Genomic DNA, 12684 nt, shown 5'->3' with positions numbered 1-12684 from the left:
TACTGGGGAATGGGCCATCTTTGGGGAATGTTGCAGGACATGGTACACTCTTCAGTGACTCATCTGGCAGAGACGGATAGCATTTATTGGTACAGGGTGATGTGACTGATCTGCCAAACAAATAACACAAAAGAGGAAAAGCCTCTCTGTTTTCTGCTGTTCATTCTCTAGTACAAATGCACATCCATTCAGAAAGCTTCTCTCTTTACTGGCAGCTGCACTACTTCAGTGTTCCTGCCTGTCTGAGATGAAAGAGAAAGGAAAATTGCAAAGCACCAAATGGAGGCATAAAAGAGAGCGTCACATTTTCTAATAAGTAGCACTTCAGTTATAGGTAGGACAGTGGGGGCTCTAATTATGCCTACATTGAACCCAAAGTAACTGGCTGACGGATATGAATTGTTGCATGCAGTTTTTGTTCTAGTTTGTTTTAAAAACAAAATGATTCATGGCTGTTAATTGTCAAGTAGAAGTCCTGTTAATAATTATGGATGAAGTACGTAATTGCTACTGTTTGCATATTTGGAATTTCCTTGCTCTGTAAACAAATCTGGCTACAGGAGGAGAGCAAGAAGAGAGTTAGGTTCACGCTTACTTGAAGCATTGTTAGTGTACACCAGAAAGGCACAAATGAAATCTGGGACATAGAATAAGGAATTCTCATGCCGCTTGACTTTCTTTCTACAGTTAAAGGAGGGTAAGTGCTGTTGACCTCAATAAAATCTGAAGAGTGAATAGAAGATCTTTTAATCAGTGTCTTAAAAAGGGGTAGAGTGAGGAGTGGAGCAGAGATGTTGGATTGCTTCAACTAGCCACCCTAAACTGTTACATAAATTAGGTCAGTGCTGAGTCTGAAAGCAAAATTCATCTGCCTACTTAATTGCAAAGTTCAGTTCACAATATCTCTTTGTCTGCTTACAGAGCAGAGCAGAGTGTGATGAATTATTGAGAATAGAAGAGGACACACAATGGCAAACAGACGAAATGTAAGTATTTTTTATGTATATCTAAGTAATAAGCTGTGTCATTTGATTAGATTGACCAAAACTGGCATTTCCTTATCAGTTAATAATTTTGCAGACTAGGAGGCATGTCAGAAGCAGTCTTGCACTTTGTGTGTTTTACACATTACTGCTGAATAGAGCAGCTGTTATATTACAACTAATTAATTTGTATGTACCAATAATGCTGTCATATTTTTTCCTGTGTAGAATGCAAGCATTTTAACTAGGTATTTTGTTATTTAGTCTGTTGATAGCATTGGTAAAAAAAGGATTTTATCAAAACTTGCAAAATCTAAATTTAATGTACATTTTTTTTAATATAATTGGAAAAAATCCCTGTCTTTTTTCATTTATCATAATTTTATCCCTGAATCAATCATTAATTCATAGTCATTAATTCAAGAGCAGAGCAAGTGAACATCAGTTGCTGAGGAGAGTGAATAAGAAAAGGGGATTTACCATGACAGTGTACTGTGAAGTTGTCACTAAGCAGAATAGTGAAGTCCTGTATGATGTAAAAACAAAATTTGAAGGAAGGGAAAAATAAGTACTTTCTGAAGGAGCCTTATTGGCAGAACTAACAGGTGATTGTGTTCCTAAACCCCCAAAAGACTTACCAATGTTGAAAAGCAAAAGAAAAGAATGCTGGTCCATTAAAATAATCGTTGTATTTAGTACTTACGTTAAAACAATATATGTGATGGGTTCAGTTAATAAGAGTCAAAAAATTATAAATAATGGTGAATTTTAGAAGTCAGTCTGTTTTATTGAACTGCTGAAAGTTTTAGTTCATCACATTTGTTTAGGTATGTATGTATTGGGTTGGAGGGCTTTGCGAATGACAAAGTGCTGGAGAATTTTTTCAGAAGAAATTCTTTCCATAAATTCAGTACACACCCTGTGCAGAAAGGCTGGGTTTTCTTCCCCTCTGTAGTCTTTGCATGCCAGTTGGAAGGTACAGCTCACAAATTGAAATTCAGGCTACCCTTGATAATTGCTGTTATACCTGTTTTATGAATGTTTTTGTTCTCTGTTTTAGAATAAATTTATCAGAAGAACAAACTATTGATATAGCAATGATAGAACAACTAAGAGAAGCAGTAGATTTATTACAAGATCCCAACAGGTATGCTTACAGTAGCCGGTGTCTTAATGTCATGTATTCAAATTTTTTTTTGTGAATAGCTTTGGAGTTCTTAACTGACAATTTAAAGTTCTCTGGCGTTATGAGGTGCTTTGTTAGCATACTGATGTTTTTCAGGAGGCACTTAGATAGTTAAGAAGGAAACTTGCATTCTCTCTCTGAATGTCTAGACAAGACTCCCAGTAAATTAAGAATAATTTCAGGTTTAAAAGAAACCTGAATTTATAGGTGGAGACACCTCTTAACCATTCATCATGTTACACTACTGTGATTTTCTGAAGTTTTGTCTAGGATAGTCACATTTTTTCCAGAGACGATAAACTCTCCTTTACTTACTAATCCTTGCTGTATTTTGTGGGGACCAGAGAAGGTGGTCTCACCCAGCTTCATCCCACCTCAGTGGAGCACATAAAGGAGACCTGAATTAGTGGTAGAGTTTCTGAAGTGTTTCTCTGAAATCAAAAAGAGAAAGAGGAGGAGGAAGCTAGAGATAGTTACTTAGATTTCCCCTGACTATAGAAGGTAAAGTTTTATAATTTAGGTGCCTGTTTTAAGTGGCTAAAGTCAGGTGGAATGACTCTGGATCTGTGAATAAACAAAGGAATAAGTATTAAAAGAAAGAAATCGCTTGTCCTACTGAAAATGACTGACAAGAATGATGTAGATAGTTTTGTCTAGATGCTTGCTATTGCTTTTCTTTGTGTAACAACTGTCAGAAATTAAGTTCATTTCAAAACTAGGTAACTCATTTTTATTCATTACTTCTGTGAAGTAGCTGGTTTAGAGCTTAATTTCTCTGAAGACTAGAAACTTCCCTGTCACTTCCAGCCTAAAGTATCCTTGTTTGTCCTTCCTTGCTTGGTCAGATCACTGTAGCCATTTGTTCTTGCGACTACACTGTTCCTTAGTTAAATGCCTCCTTTGATACTGCTTTTTCACCTATCAGACTTTGTACTTTTAGGACAGAAATTCACTCCTGTTAATATTTCTAGGGAGGCAACTATCTGGCTTTATTTTGCATCATATAAAGAATACTTGAATCACAAGTATTTTTGCTTAATAAAAAATCATACAAATTAGGAAAGCTTTTTAGTTCCTGTGGTTTCTGTGAGATAGTATACCATTGCTTCTGCACCTCATTTGAGGCTTATTACTTTGTGGCAGAAGTGTTGCAATTAAAGGAAAAAGTCTGGTTTGGAAAAAAGCGGCATTAAAACAATTTCATTTCTTAGCCTTATAAATTTTGTCATTTTGATTTTTGCCACGTATTGCTCCAATATTTCCAACATATTCAGTTTTTGTTATAAAATTTAAAAGGGGCAATAAAATATAGAAAATTAATCTGTTTCTCCGTGCATATTCAGATGTGCTTTCATTAGTAACATGACAATACATTTGAAATGTGGCTTTTAAAAATGGTTAATCTTGTCATGCATGTCTGTATTTTTCTACTGTTTTTTTACATAGTGTTGGGGTTTGTTTTTTGTGGTACACTTTCTAACGTTAAAATGAGTATTTATTTTTAATTTACTGGGTGCTATATAAGCTTTTCAATATATGTCTCCTATATGTTGATATAAAGACTTACCCAGCAAGATACACCTGGGTGCTTAATACTTGCCAAATGGTGCCGTGGACTTTCAGTCCTTTGGCCATGGGTTCCTCATCATTGATTTTATAATTACTGGATTAAATGACAGTTTGTTATATACCTGCATTATATAAAGCAGTGTGAGAAAATTTTGTTTCTCATACTGAATAATTTTTGTGTCTTTATCCAGATGCACAGAGGAAGTTAAATGCTTCCATTGCTCATGAGTTTAAGGTGCACAAAAGCCTTCATGTGCTTTTAACTTAAACCTAAAGCATGTCAAAATTATAGCATTCCCCAAAGAGGTTTCCTTTGTGCATCAGTATAACTCTAATAACCTGATCAGGATAACCTAGTTGAAATAACTAACTAGAGTTAACTAACTAGAGCCAGCATTATCCTTACCTCACACTGAAGGCCATTTAGGAGTTAGAAAGAGAAACCACTGTAGGGGCTGAAGCAGTAGGTGATGCTGACATGCCTAACATGCAGTGACTAGAGTTCAGTGTAGAGCATATCAACTGGAGCTATATTTTCGCTAGCGGGTATGACTATTAAACTTGTAATATGCTTGTCCAGTTACTATTGTTGTGGTGTTCTGCAGAGTTTCGAATCTGCATACCCTATGGGCACATAAGCAGCACTTCAGTTCTGGAAAGGAAACAGATTTCAGACTCAACCTTTTTCAGTGTTTTCAGGTGTTTGTTTCAGATTCCTATATTCCCTTTCCTATATTCACTGCTTTCTTTCAGATCATTGTCTGTTGTGAATTTATTGTTGCACTGCTTTATTTTCATCCACTGTAAATTAAATTTGAATATCTGACCAGGGCTGTGTCTTCTGTTTGAACACAGGGTGCTAGAAGTTAGATATAGAAATCTGTGGTCTTCTAGATAATGGCATGGTTGTTGGTAGTAAACAGGTCCTTTTGTTTTGATACGTGCCATTGCTCAGGGTGACATTTTGCAGGGGAAAGCATTAACATTGCTTTGACTGCACTGGTGATAGTGAAGCACCAGGAGACATTTCAAAAAGTTGCTAAGAGATAACACTGAGCCAGTTAGAACCTTGCCTATACAGGTATTTCATATATCCATTTGTTTGAAAATAAATACTGAACAGAATGGTTACCAAAGCTATACCCCAGTGCAATGTTTTTATTTCAAACCTTGCAGATTAAGCATGGATATTTCAGAGAGCAGTGGTGTGAATCTGTATCCCATGGAACCAGCAACAGCTTTAGAATTTCAGGATTCTACAGTAAAGTGTGTTTATCTACCTTTTTTAGAAAAAAATAATGCATTTGTTAGATTCATCATATTCAAGTGATTACACAATGAATTACATATTTGCATTTGTTTATCTTTATATGTAGTGGTCAAATGCAGATGGAGATGTCTTCCCTTGGTCAGGTACGTTAATGAGTGTATTATTACAGAATATTTGGGGGGGAAGACAGAAAATGAGCCAACATTTTCATCAATTATTAATCTACCAAGTAGGGAAGGGAAAAAGTTAAATTAGCAGGTTGGTGGACAAAAGAAATTTTTCTTTAACATTTTTATGGAATTGTTTTTACTTTTTATATATGTATGAATCAAATATTTCTGGGTTTATCAGTTATTATTTCATCTTAGGGTTTGTTCCTCCCCGCCCCCACCATCTGCAGCTTTCATGTATGCCAGTTCATAGCTCAGCTATGCATACTCATCTACCATCCCACTCCCCCATCTCTCTGTTCTGGCGTAGGAAACCAGTACGTTAGTTAAGGATAACCCAAAAATATTTTGTAAACTAAAAATTAATGTTTTCCCAGAGCACTTTCACTATAGCTACAGAGAGTATATAAAGTATGATTTGAAGTTTTACAGTGTGATATATGATGCTTATTATTTGATCTGTATTCTGGCTGGTCAACTGGTATTCCTTATGATGTACTTTGTTTAGATTTACACTGTCTACCTGTTAGCACTGGAACTGCAAGTATATAGTGGCTGCTTACTTCTTTGTTTGCTTTTCATCACAGTATTTGTAAGAAATACTTCTGAGGTAATACTATGCAAAAAAGATATAGTTCTATTTCCAGTGATATGCAGTCTAAAGAGTTATTTTTCTTGCAGAGAGAAAGTGCTGAAGAGGAACTAGAATTTCAGAGGAGGAGAGAGTTGATTATGGAGAAACCAAAGCCCGAAGTAAGTACTTAGGAACAGGGTGAAAAATGGTCGTTGAATCAGGTATTGGAGGTGTCTAGTGTGGAAACATTTGGAATGGATCATTGCATTCTATCAGTTGGTGTGTGGACATAATAGTGTGTTTAGGCCTGTTGGGGTTGGTTTTTGTTTGGGTTTTTTTTTTTTGCCTTAGCATGAATCTCTAAGTTTGGCTGTAAGTGGGAAGTGGATTAAGACCTATCTCTCTGGAAGAAACTGATATAGTGAAATTAGTAAGTCATTTCTGCCAATAAACACTATAGTAGTTGCAGTGGTTGCCTTCCCCTGGAAAAAACAATTCACCTCAAAGTTAGATCTTCAGTAAAATGAAACACTTGATTCCTCTTCCCCTTCACCCCAAGTACTCTTGATAGTTATATAAGCTGTTAAGTTTTTGTTAACAGCAGTATTTTTAATGTGTTTAGTATTTCAAACAGATTGTGTATAGGTTGAGATGATAGTTCTGAAGTTTCAAAAATATTTTAAGTTTTGTGTACATTGCAGTGATCCAGAAATGAAGAACTATGAAAGAATCCAGTTTAAATATTTGGTGCATGTTATTACTTCAGAACTTGTTTGTATAGGGATTTTTGTGACTGCTCTTGCAAGAAGGTTCTGAGAAAAAAAATTACATAATGTTCTGTCTATATTGGTAGTGCATTAATATGGTCTATCTTTTTCATAGATTGAATCTGGTTTATCTTGATGCTTTTCAAATATTCTTATGTATAATCAAAATACCATCAAATATTCCTTACATCCTCGTGGCTTTGTTAGTCTTAATTTTGTCTTGTTTTTTCTCTTTAAAACATCAAATTCTAAAAGATTGAGTTGGTTCATCTCTTTCATTATATTATATGTTGGGGGTTACCACACTTTATTTGGAACAGTTCTTACTACATTGCTGAGATTAACAGATAAGGCTAATTTGGCGTCAAAATGTGTGTGGTCTCTGTATTTTGATGAACTGTTTAACAAGGACACTGCTGATTCACTTCTAAGGAGAAGAAATAGATCTTCCTGAAAGTTGAAGAGACCCTGATCTGGACTGTGTTTTGCAGGTGAAAGCAGTAGGCACGTTTCATGAAATGGAAACACATCTTGCAAGAGCAAGTTTTTAATCATGCTACATTCTGTGTAGTACTGTAAGCACATGTATTACTACTTGTGTTACTAAATTGATTCAATTTAGCACAAACTCAAAATTCTGACTAGTGACCTGCGTGCTGTGAGAGAGAGAGGTTAGACCTCAACATAGGCCTAACTAGCAGGTCTGTCACAAGAACATAGTCCCTGAGCATAAGAGTGCTCAAGTGTTCAGGTCCCCAGGTAGAGCTGTCTGGGATCAGATGAGTAAGATTCCATTCTGTTTATTCTAGGTAATACAGTGGTTTAGGTAATAGTACGAAAGATGTCAAAAGGTGAAGAATTTTTTTTTAAGCTTGAAAAGTAGCCGAGAAAGGTCATGAAACAAAAGGTTGTGTAATCTTCCTTCCCATCTTGCTAACTTTTGGAAAGCTCTGTGACACACAAGTGTTGCAAGTGCCATCTTTTATTTTTATTTCCATTTCTTATCAGTTAAAAAAAAATTTGCCCTAAGGAAATTCTTTTGAATTGAATTACAGTTTGTTTTTATTTATGCCAGCTGTGTTTCTGCTGACTGAGTTATGACTGATGCAGAATTAATGATTGCATTTCCTATTTATTAATGTGACTTACATGTTTCCAATTTAGCAGAAGTGGTAACAAAAGGTATGTTATACTGCAATTATAAAATTATTTGCTTACGGAATACTTTTCTCATCAAATCTATATTTAAAATATATTTGCATATTAAGCTTTTGGTGATACTTTAATTACATAATCTGTGAAACAAAATGGGATACAGTATTTGAAGCAAAAAAATTAAAATCTTACAAATGCAGTTATAATTACTTGGGATTGAAACTAAAAAATGAATGACAAACCTGTGAATAATTTCCACAAGGTTTTTTTTTTAAATGTAGTTCAACTAGCAAAAAACAATTATTTATAATTCATGAAGATTAATTGTTTCTGTGGGGGAAAAAAAAAAGTATTAGTGTGTATCTGGGTATCATGAGTAAAATGTCCTGTTGTGGTGTATCACTAACATTGCTGCTGAAATGGTCACTTTCGGGTTTTTTCTCTTCCCCCCCCCCCCCCCCCCCCCCCCCAGCAGAATGACGTAATTGTTTGGAATACAAGTGGGCAAGCCTCTCACAATGAGGTAAGACACTAGTGCCATTTGTGTGTCTTTCGTATGCTTATTATGAAAATGGTTCAGATACTAAATGAAACATGTAATTGGGTATTACAGAAAATATGGTTGAGCTCATCAGTAATGGCTGTTTTATTTGGCCTGTGGCTTGTTCTTGTCATCTTAAGCATTTACTAGGGTATAAAGAAATACTCTCTGATAAGCTTGTTTCTGAGTTATGTAGTTTAGTATAAAACATCTAATTATTTTATATTTTATATTTTGTTTGTTCTGCCACTTTTATTTTTTTGACTTCTCCTTGTTCCACAAGAGTTTCCATTGATTTAAGTGCAATTTCTTTTTGCACAGTTGTGTTGTTTATTAGTTTTCAGAGAGAAGTCTGATTTTATTGATCCTATTGCATTCACAGTGCAAATCTCAGGAGAAGGTCAAAAAGGGAAACTGTAGGGAGCTCCTTATGGAGATTTTTTTTTTCCCCTTCATATTTTCTGTGCAGAAACAGGGCTTCTCCTTCTACATTGCACTGTGTACAAGCATCTTGCAAATTCATGAGCACCCAGCCACCTTCCAGCAGTCTTGGTGATGGGACTCCTATAGTTCCTGGCTCCCTGAGGAATCAGTTTTTAAATAGGATTCCCGTTATGGAGTTTGATTATAGGACTGTGTTACCATTGATGGTACGATGATTTTACCTCACCTTCTCCTTTATGCTGCTACTCCATTTTTCCTGTTGCAACTGTTAGCCTAGTTCAGGGTCAAGGGCAATCCTACTCTGAGGTGTACGCTTAACTTCCACTTTTCTGCTTAAAAAAGCAGAAAGTCAATGTTGCGTGGAAAATACCATGCAGAAATGGTACTTAATTCTGTGAATTAAACATATCTAAGGAAAAACATATCTTTGCTTTGTTTTCCTAAATATACTATGCCACAAAATGTATGTTTGATGGAACCAAGTTGATTACATGGGAGAAAACTGAGAAATAATTGAGGTTATTTATAGCTAGGGGGAATATCTTGCAGTCTTTGTTCAGAAACTCATCTTTTCCAGCAAAGAAATAGGATGCAATAAAAAACGGTGATTATCATAGGTTTGGGGCTATATTGTGATCAGATTATGGTGGAATAGTTGTAGCATGCAATATTGTTAACTTTCTCATTTTATACAGTCAGTTGTGCTGAGATATTCTGGATGTTACTCTTACTTAGATTTATGTTCTTGTATTAAACAGAACAAGGATAAAAGTCCGACAATGTCTCCTACTACAAACACCGCAATCCCTTTTGGCCTGAAGCCGCGATCAGGTAATGTGGGAAAGAAAATTAACCAGTTTGTGTATACGTTCTTTTTTTTAACATCTGTGTTAGTAACAGATGTCTGTATTTTTTCCCTTAAGAAGGTGGTGATGAAACATTTTTCTGTACAACAGTTAGAAGAATATTAGAATATTTTAAGGTTATAGGTTTGAATCAAGACTGAATTTGTATCAAGTATGTATTTGGCACTTTATATATGGATCAATTTTCATCCCTTACTAATAAACTAGATGTTTTATAAAATTGTATATATGTTTAAAAATACGTGTGTGTATAAATACACATATTTTATACATGTATACATCTGTATAATCTGTGCTGACATACTAATTGAAATACAGTTTTTTCTTATTGGTATGTAGTGATACAGTTTGATTTTGTTGAATAATATATGTGAATAATAAGGCTTTTTTGGAAGACACTTATGCATTGCTCTGAAAATTGCTTATTGCAGCAAGTCTTTCAGTAGTTGTTATGCTTGTGTAAGGATCAAGCATTATGGGAAGATTAGATGTTGGCTTCAGCCAGCAGCTGAGTTTAATGAATTTGCCATGCACTATAATCTGCAAAACCATCAATCTTCTAAGAAGCAGCACTTTGTTTATTTTAAAAAAAAAAAAAACAAACCACAAAAAAATTCCCCCAAAAAAACCTGTTGATGTATTTGAGGGCTTGGATAAGAGCTTCCTTTAAAAAGAGGATTAGCTACAGGATTAAACTCAGTTTTCATCTCCTCCACGCTGAGGTAGTCAATATTGTTCAGTCTTCTCCCATCACCTCTGAAGAATAACCATAGGCTTTTCAGTATGTTTCAGCATCCTAAGACTAATTCTGGTTTCTCTCACTCACCACAGATGCTTTTGATCAAACGCTGGTAAACCACTACAAGCTTGTAGTTTCCATAACAAAATATCTTGGCAATAATGACAGCAGTTTCACATTTGAATGTTTAAGAAATTGTACCCATAGATTTGTTTTATTTAAAAAAAGTCTGTAAAAGCAAAGAAAATCATATTGAACCAACCTTGTTTCATAAATTTCTCACGTAGTTACGATACACAGTTTGACAGATATGTTCCGTTGCATTTCTTAGTTTGTTGGACTGCTAAACTCTGTCTCTATCCTGGCTCTATTCTTGTATGTTCCTGATGCTTTAGAGATGTTATTTCTCTATGTATTTGAAGTATGGGTTAAATGATGAGCAAACATCCTTTCAGGATTTGGAAAAAACAAAACACTGAGTAATATTGTGCTGTCCCGTGGCAACACTGCAATAACACTGTTGGGAGAAAGACGTGTGAAGGCAAATGGGCCCATGCCACGTTGCTGCTTTCATGGGATGTAGCCTATGTTCTGTTGAGCTGCCAGTGAAATCTGCTGCTGGGGACTGGAAGCAGCATTGTGGGAGAGAATTCAAGACTGACTTCTTGTTCAAGTGTTAGTTTAACATGAGCTTCCGAATCTTGGTGTATCAGTGCGCCAAGATGTCCTATGCTTACTGACTGTAATAGCAAAATTTTGCAAAATAGCTCAGTCGGTCTTTTTTCTAGAGGATTTACAGGAAGACCGGGTTGGAGTCATTTGCAACAAATCCTCCAAGTCGCACGATACAAGACCAGATGTGCACAAATCGTACAGTTCTTCCTCTGACTATATTGCAGCTATGTATAGCCTCATTGAATACCAAAGTCAGTTGGTTATAATCTGTTGATTTTCTGCACTGTACCAATTCAAATTCATATATTTGAATTGCTTTAAGTATGGCAATACTGTAGTGTCTTTCAGTCACAGCTGTGGGTTTGCAGAAAACTTGATAATCTGAATTTATTTTCCTTTCCATATCATACGCTACAGAGTCACCAAGCTAGAGCCATTACTGCACAGTCTTTCATCTCATAACATCCGTTTTCAGTCATGCTACCCTAAACTTATACCATGGTAAGACAGGGGAATTTGGCAATAGTAAAACTTCAATCCAACTTCAGATGAAGACAGTATATTAGCTACGTAGCACAACATAACAAAATGAAACTTTGCAAAGGAGTAGTGAAGCTGCATATTGTTTCCTCTCCTGCACCCACTCTAGAATTGCTCTAAAAGCAGTATTAAAATTTGTTTTGCTAATACATAAGAATAACGTACAGATAGAAGTAGTACATGACTGAAAATACTGGCATGTTTGTGAATCCTGCATGTTTTTCCTGTTAAAGCTGTTAGCTGGTCTCTAGTTTCTTCAATGTATATCCTTTAAATCTTTGTGCAAGTTTTATTTGAGTTTAAACCATCCTATCACTGTCTGAATTTGTACTTGTTAATTATATACTGCTTTGTTTGCCCTAGAGCTGAGCTAGTCTAGGGCTCTAGCAATTCTGTGATCCAGGAAAGTTGTTCATCTCAGTTCGTAGTTTATTTTAATAGCTTTTTTTCATTTAAGTTCTTCATGGCCTTGGGGAAACCTTAAAATTAATTGGAAATGTGTTTTAGCTATTTAACTTCATTAGAGCTTACATTTGAATTACTTGCTCCTATAAATCTTTTAAATTTGAGTGCCAGATGAAAAGAACATTAAAGTGTTCAAACTAAAAATGTGTACATCATGCTCTGTGGAGAAAATAGTGGCAAATTTTCAATTAAAATATCTGTAACCATACCTTTCTGAAATTTGAGAGTTTATTTTCACTGTGTTTATTTTCATCTATTTTAAATTATTTTAGTTGCTTTCTATTTGACCACCCCACCCCCACCCCCCCTTATTTCATAATGATTTATGTCTCTTGGAAAGGTGAAAATAAACTGTTCTAGATTTCTGGTAAGGATTCCAGTTTTTTGAAGTACACATACAAATGGAAGTGCTTCCAGAGGATAAACTGCAGTGGCTTAAACTTCTGTGTTAGTACGTACTGATACATGTTCAGGACTGAAGGTCCTTCTCTTCTTTCACTTTAAAGCTAGGCAAAACATTGGGAAAATTAATACCTGATGGCTGACAAGGTACCCAAAGAAAATGTTTTGAAAGGTAATGAATGTGTTTTGACTTCTTGACAGGATCTTTTCAAGGGTCAGATGTTTACATAGAAGGTAAAAAGAAAAGGATTTTTTAATTTTTCCATATATTTCCTCCTGTATTTTAAATACTTCCATGGAGTATGGGCTTCTCAAATTCACACGAATTTTGAAAACCT

At 35.3% G+C, this 12684-nt stretch overlaps 1 protein-coding gene across 5 annotated transcripts in view; it reads left to right on the top strand.

The window, feature by feature from the left end:
* LRCH1 (leucine rich repeats and calponin homology domain containing 1) overlaps window positions 1-12684 on the top strand; it is a 138850-nt gene that overhangs the window by 92413 nt on the left and 33753 nt on the right. For 3 of the 5 annotated variants that reach the window (XM_075087004.1, XM_075087023.1, XM_075087027.1), the window contains exons 10-16: window positions 922-986; window positions 2044-2130; window positions 4915-5004; window positions 5115-5151; window positions 5860-5931; window positions 8147-8197; window positions 9418-9490. In XM_075087004.1, coding sequence (XP_074943105.1) covers window positions 922-986; window positions 2044-2130; window positions 4915-5004; window positions 5115-5151; window positions 5860-5931; window positions 8147-8197; window positions 9418-9490 — 475 coding nt within the window. The remainder of the gene's footprint in view (window positions 1-921; window positions 987-2043; window positions 2131-4914; window positions 5005-5114; window positions 5152-5859; window positions 5932-8146; window positions 8198-9417; window positions 9491-12684) is intronic. The other 2 variants (XM_075087014.1, XM_075086995.1) reach the window with 1 other exon arrangement.

Source organism: Phalacrocorax aristotelis, chromosome 1 (genome assembly GCF_949628215.1).
Source record: "Phalacrocorax aristotelis chromosome 1, bGulAri2.1, whole genome shotgun sequence".
In the NCBI taxonomy this organism is placed as follows: Eukaryota; Metazoa; Chordata; class Aves; order Suliformes; family Phalacrocoracidae; genus Phalacrocorax; species Phalacrocorax aristotelis.
Note: the sequence above shows the minus strand (reverse complement) of the source record. Positions and strands in the feature narration are given on the sequence as shown.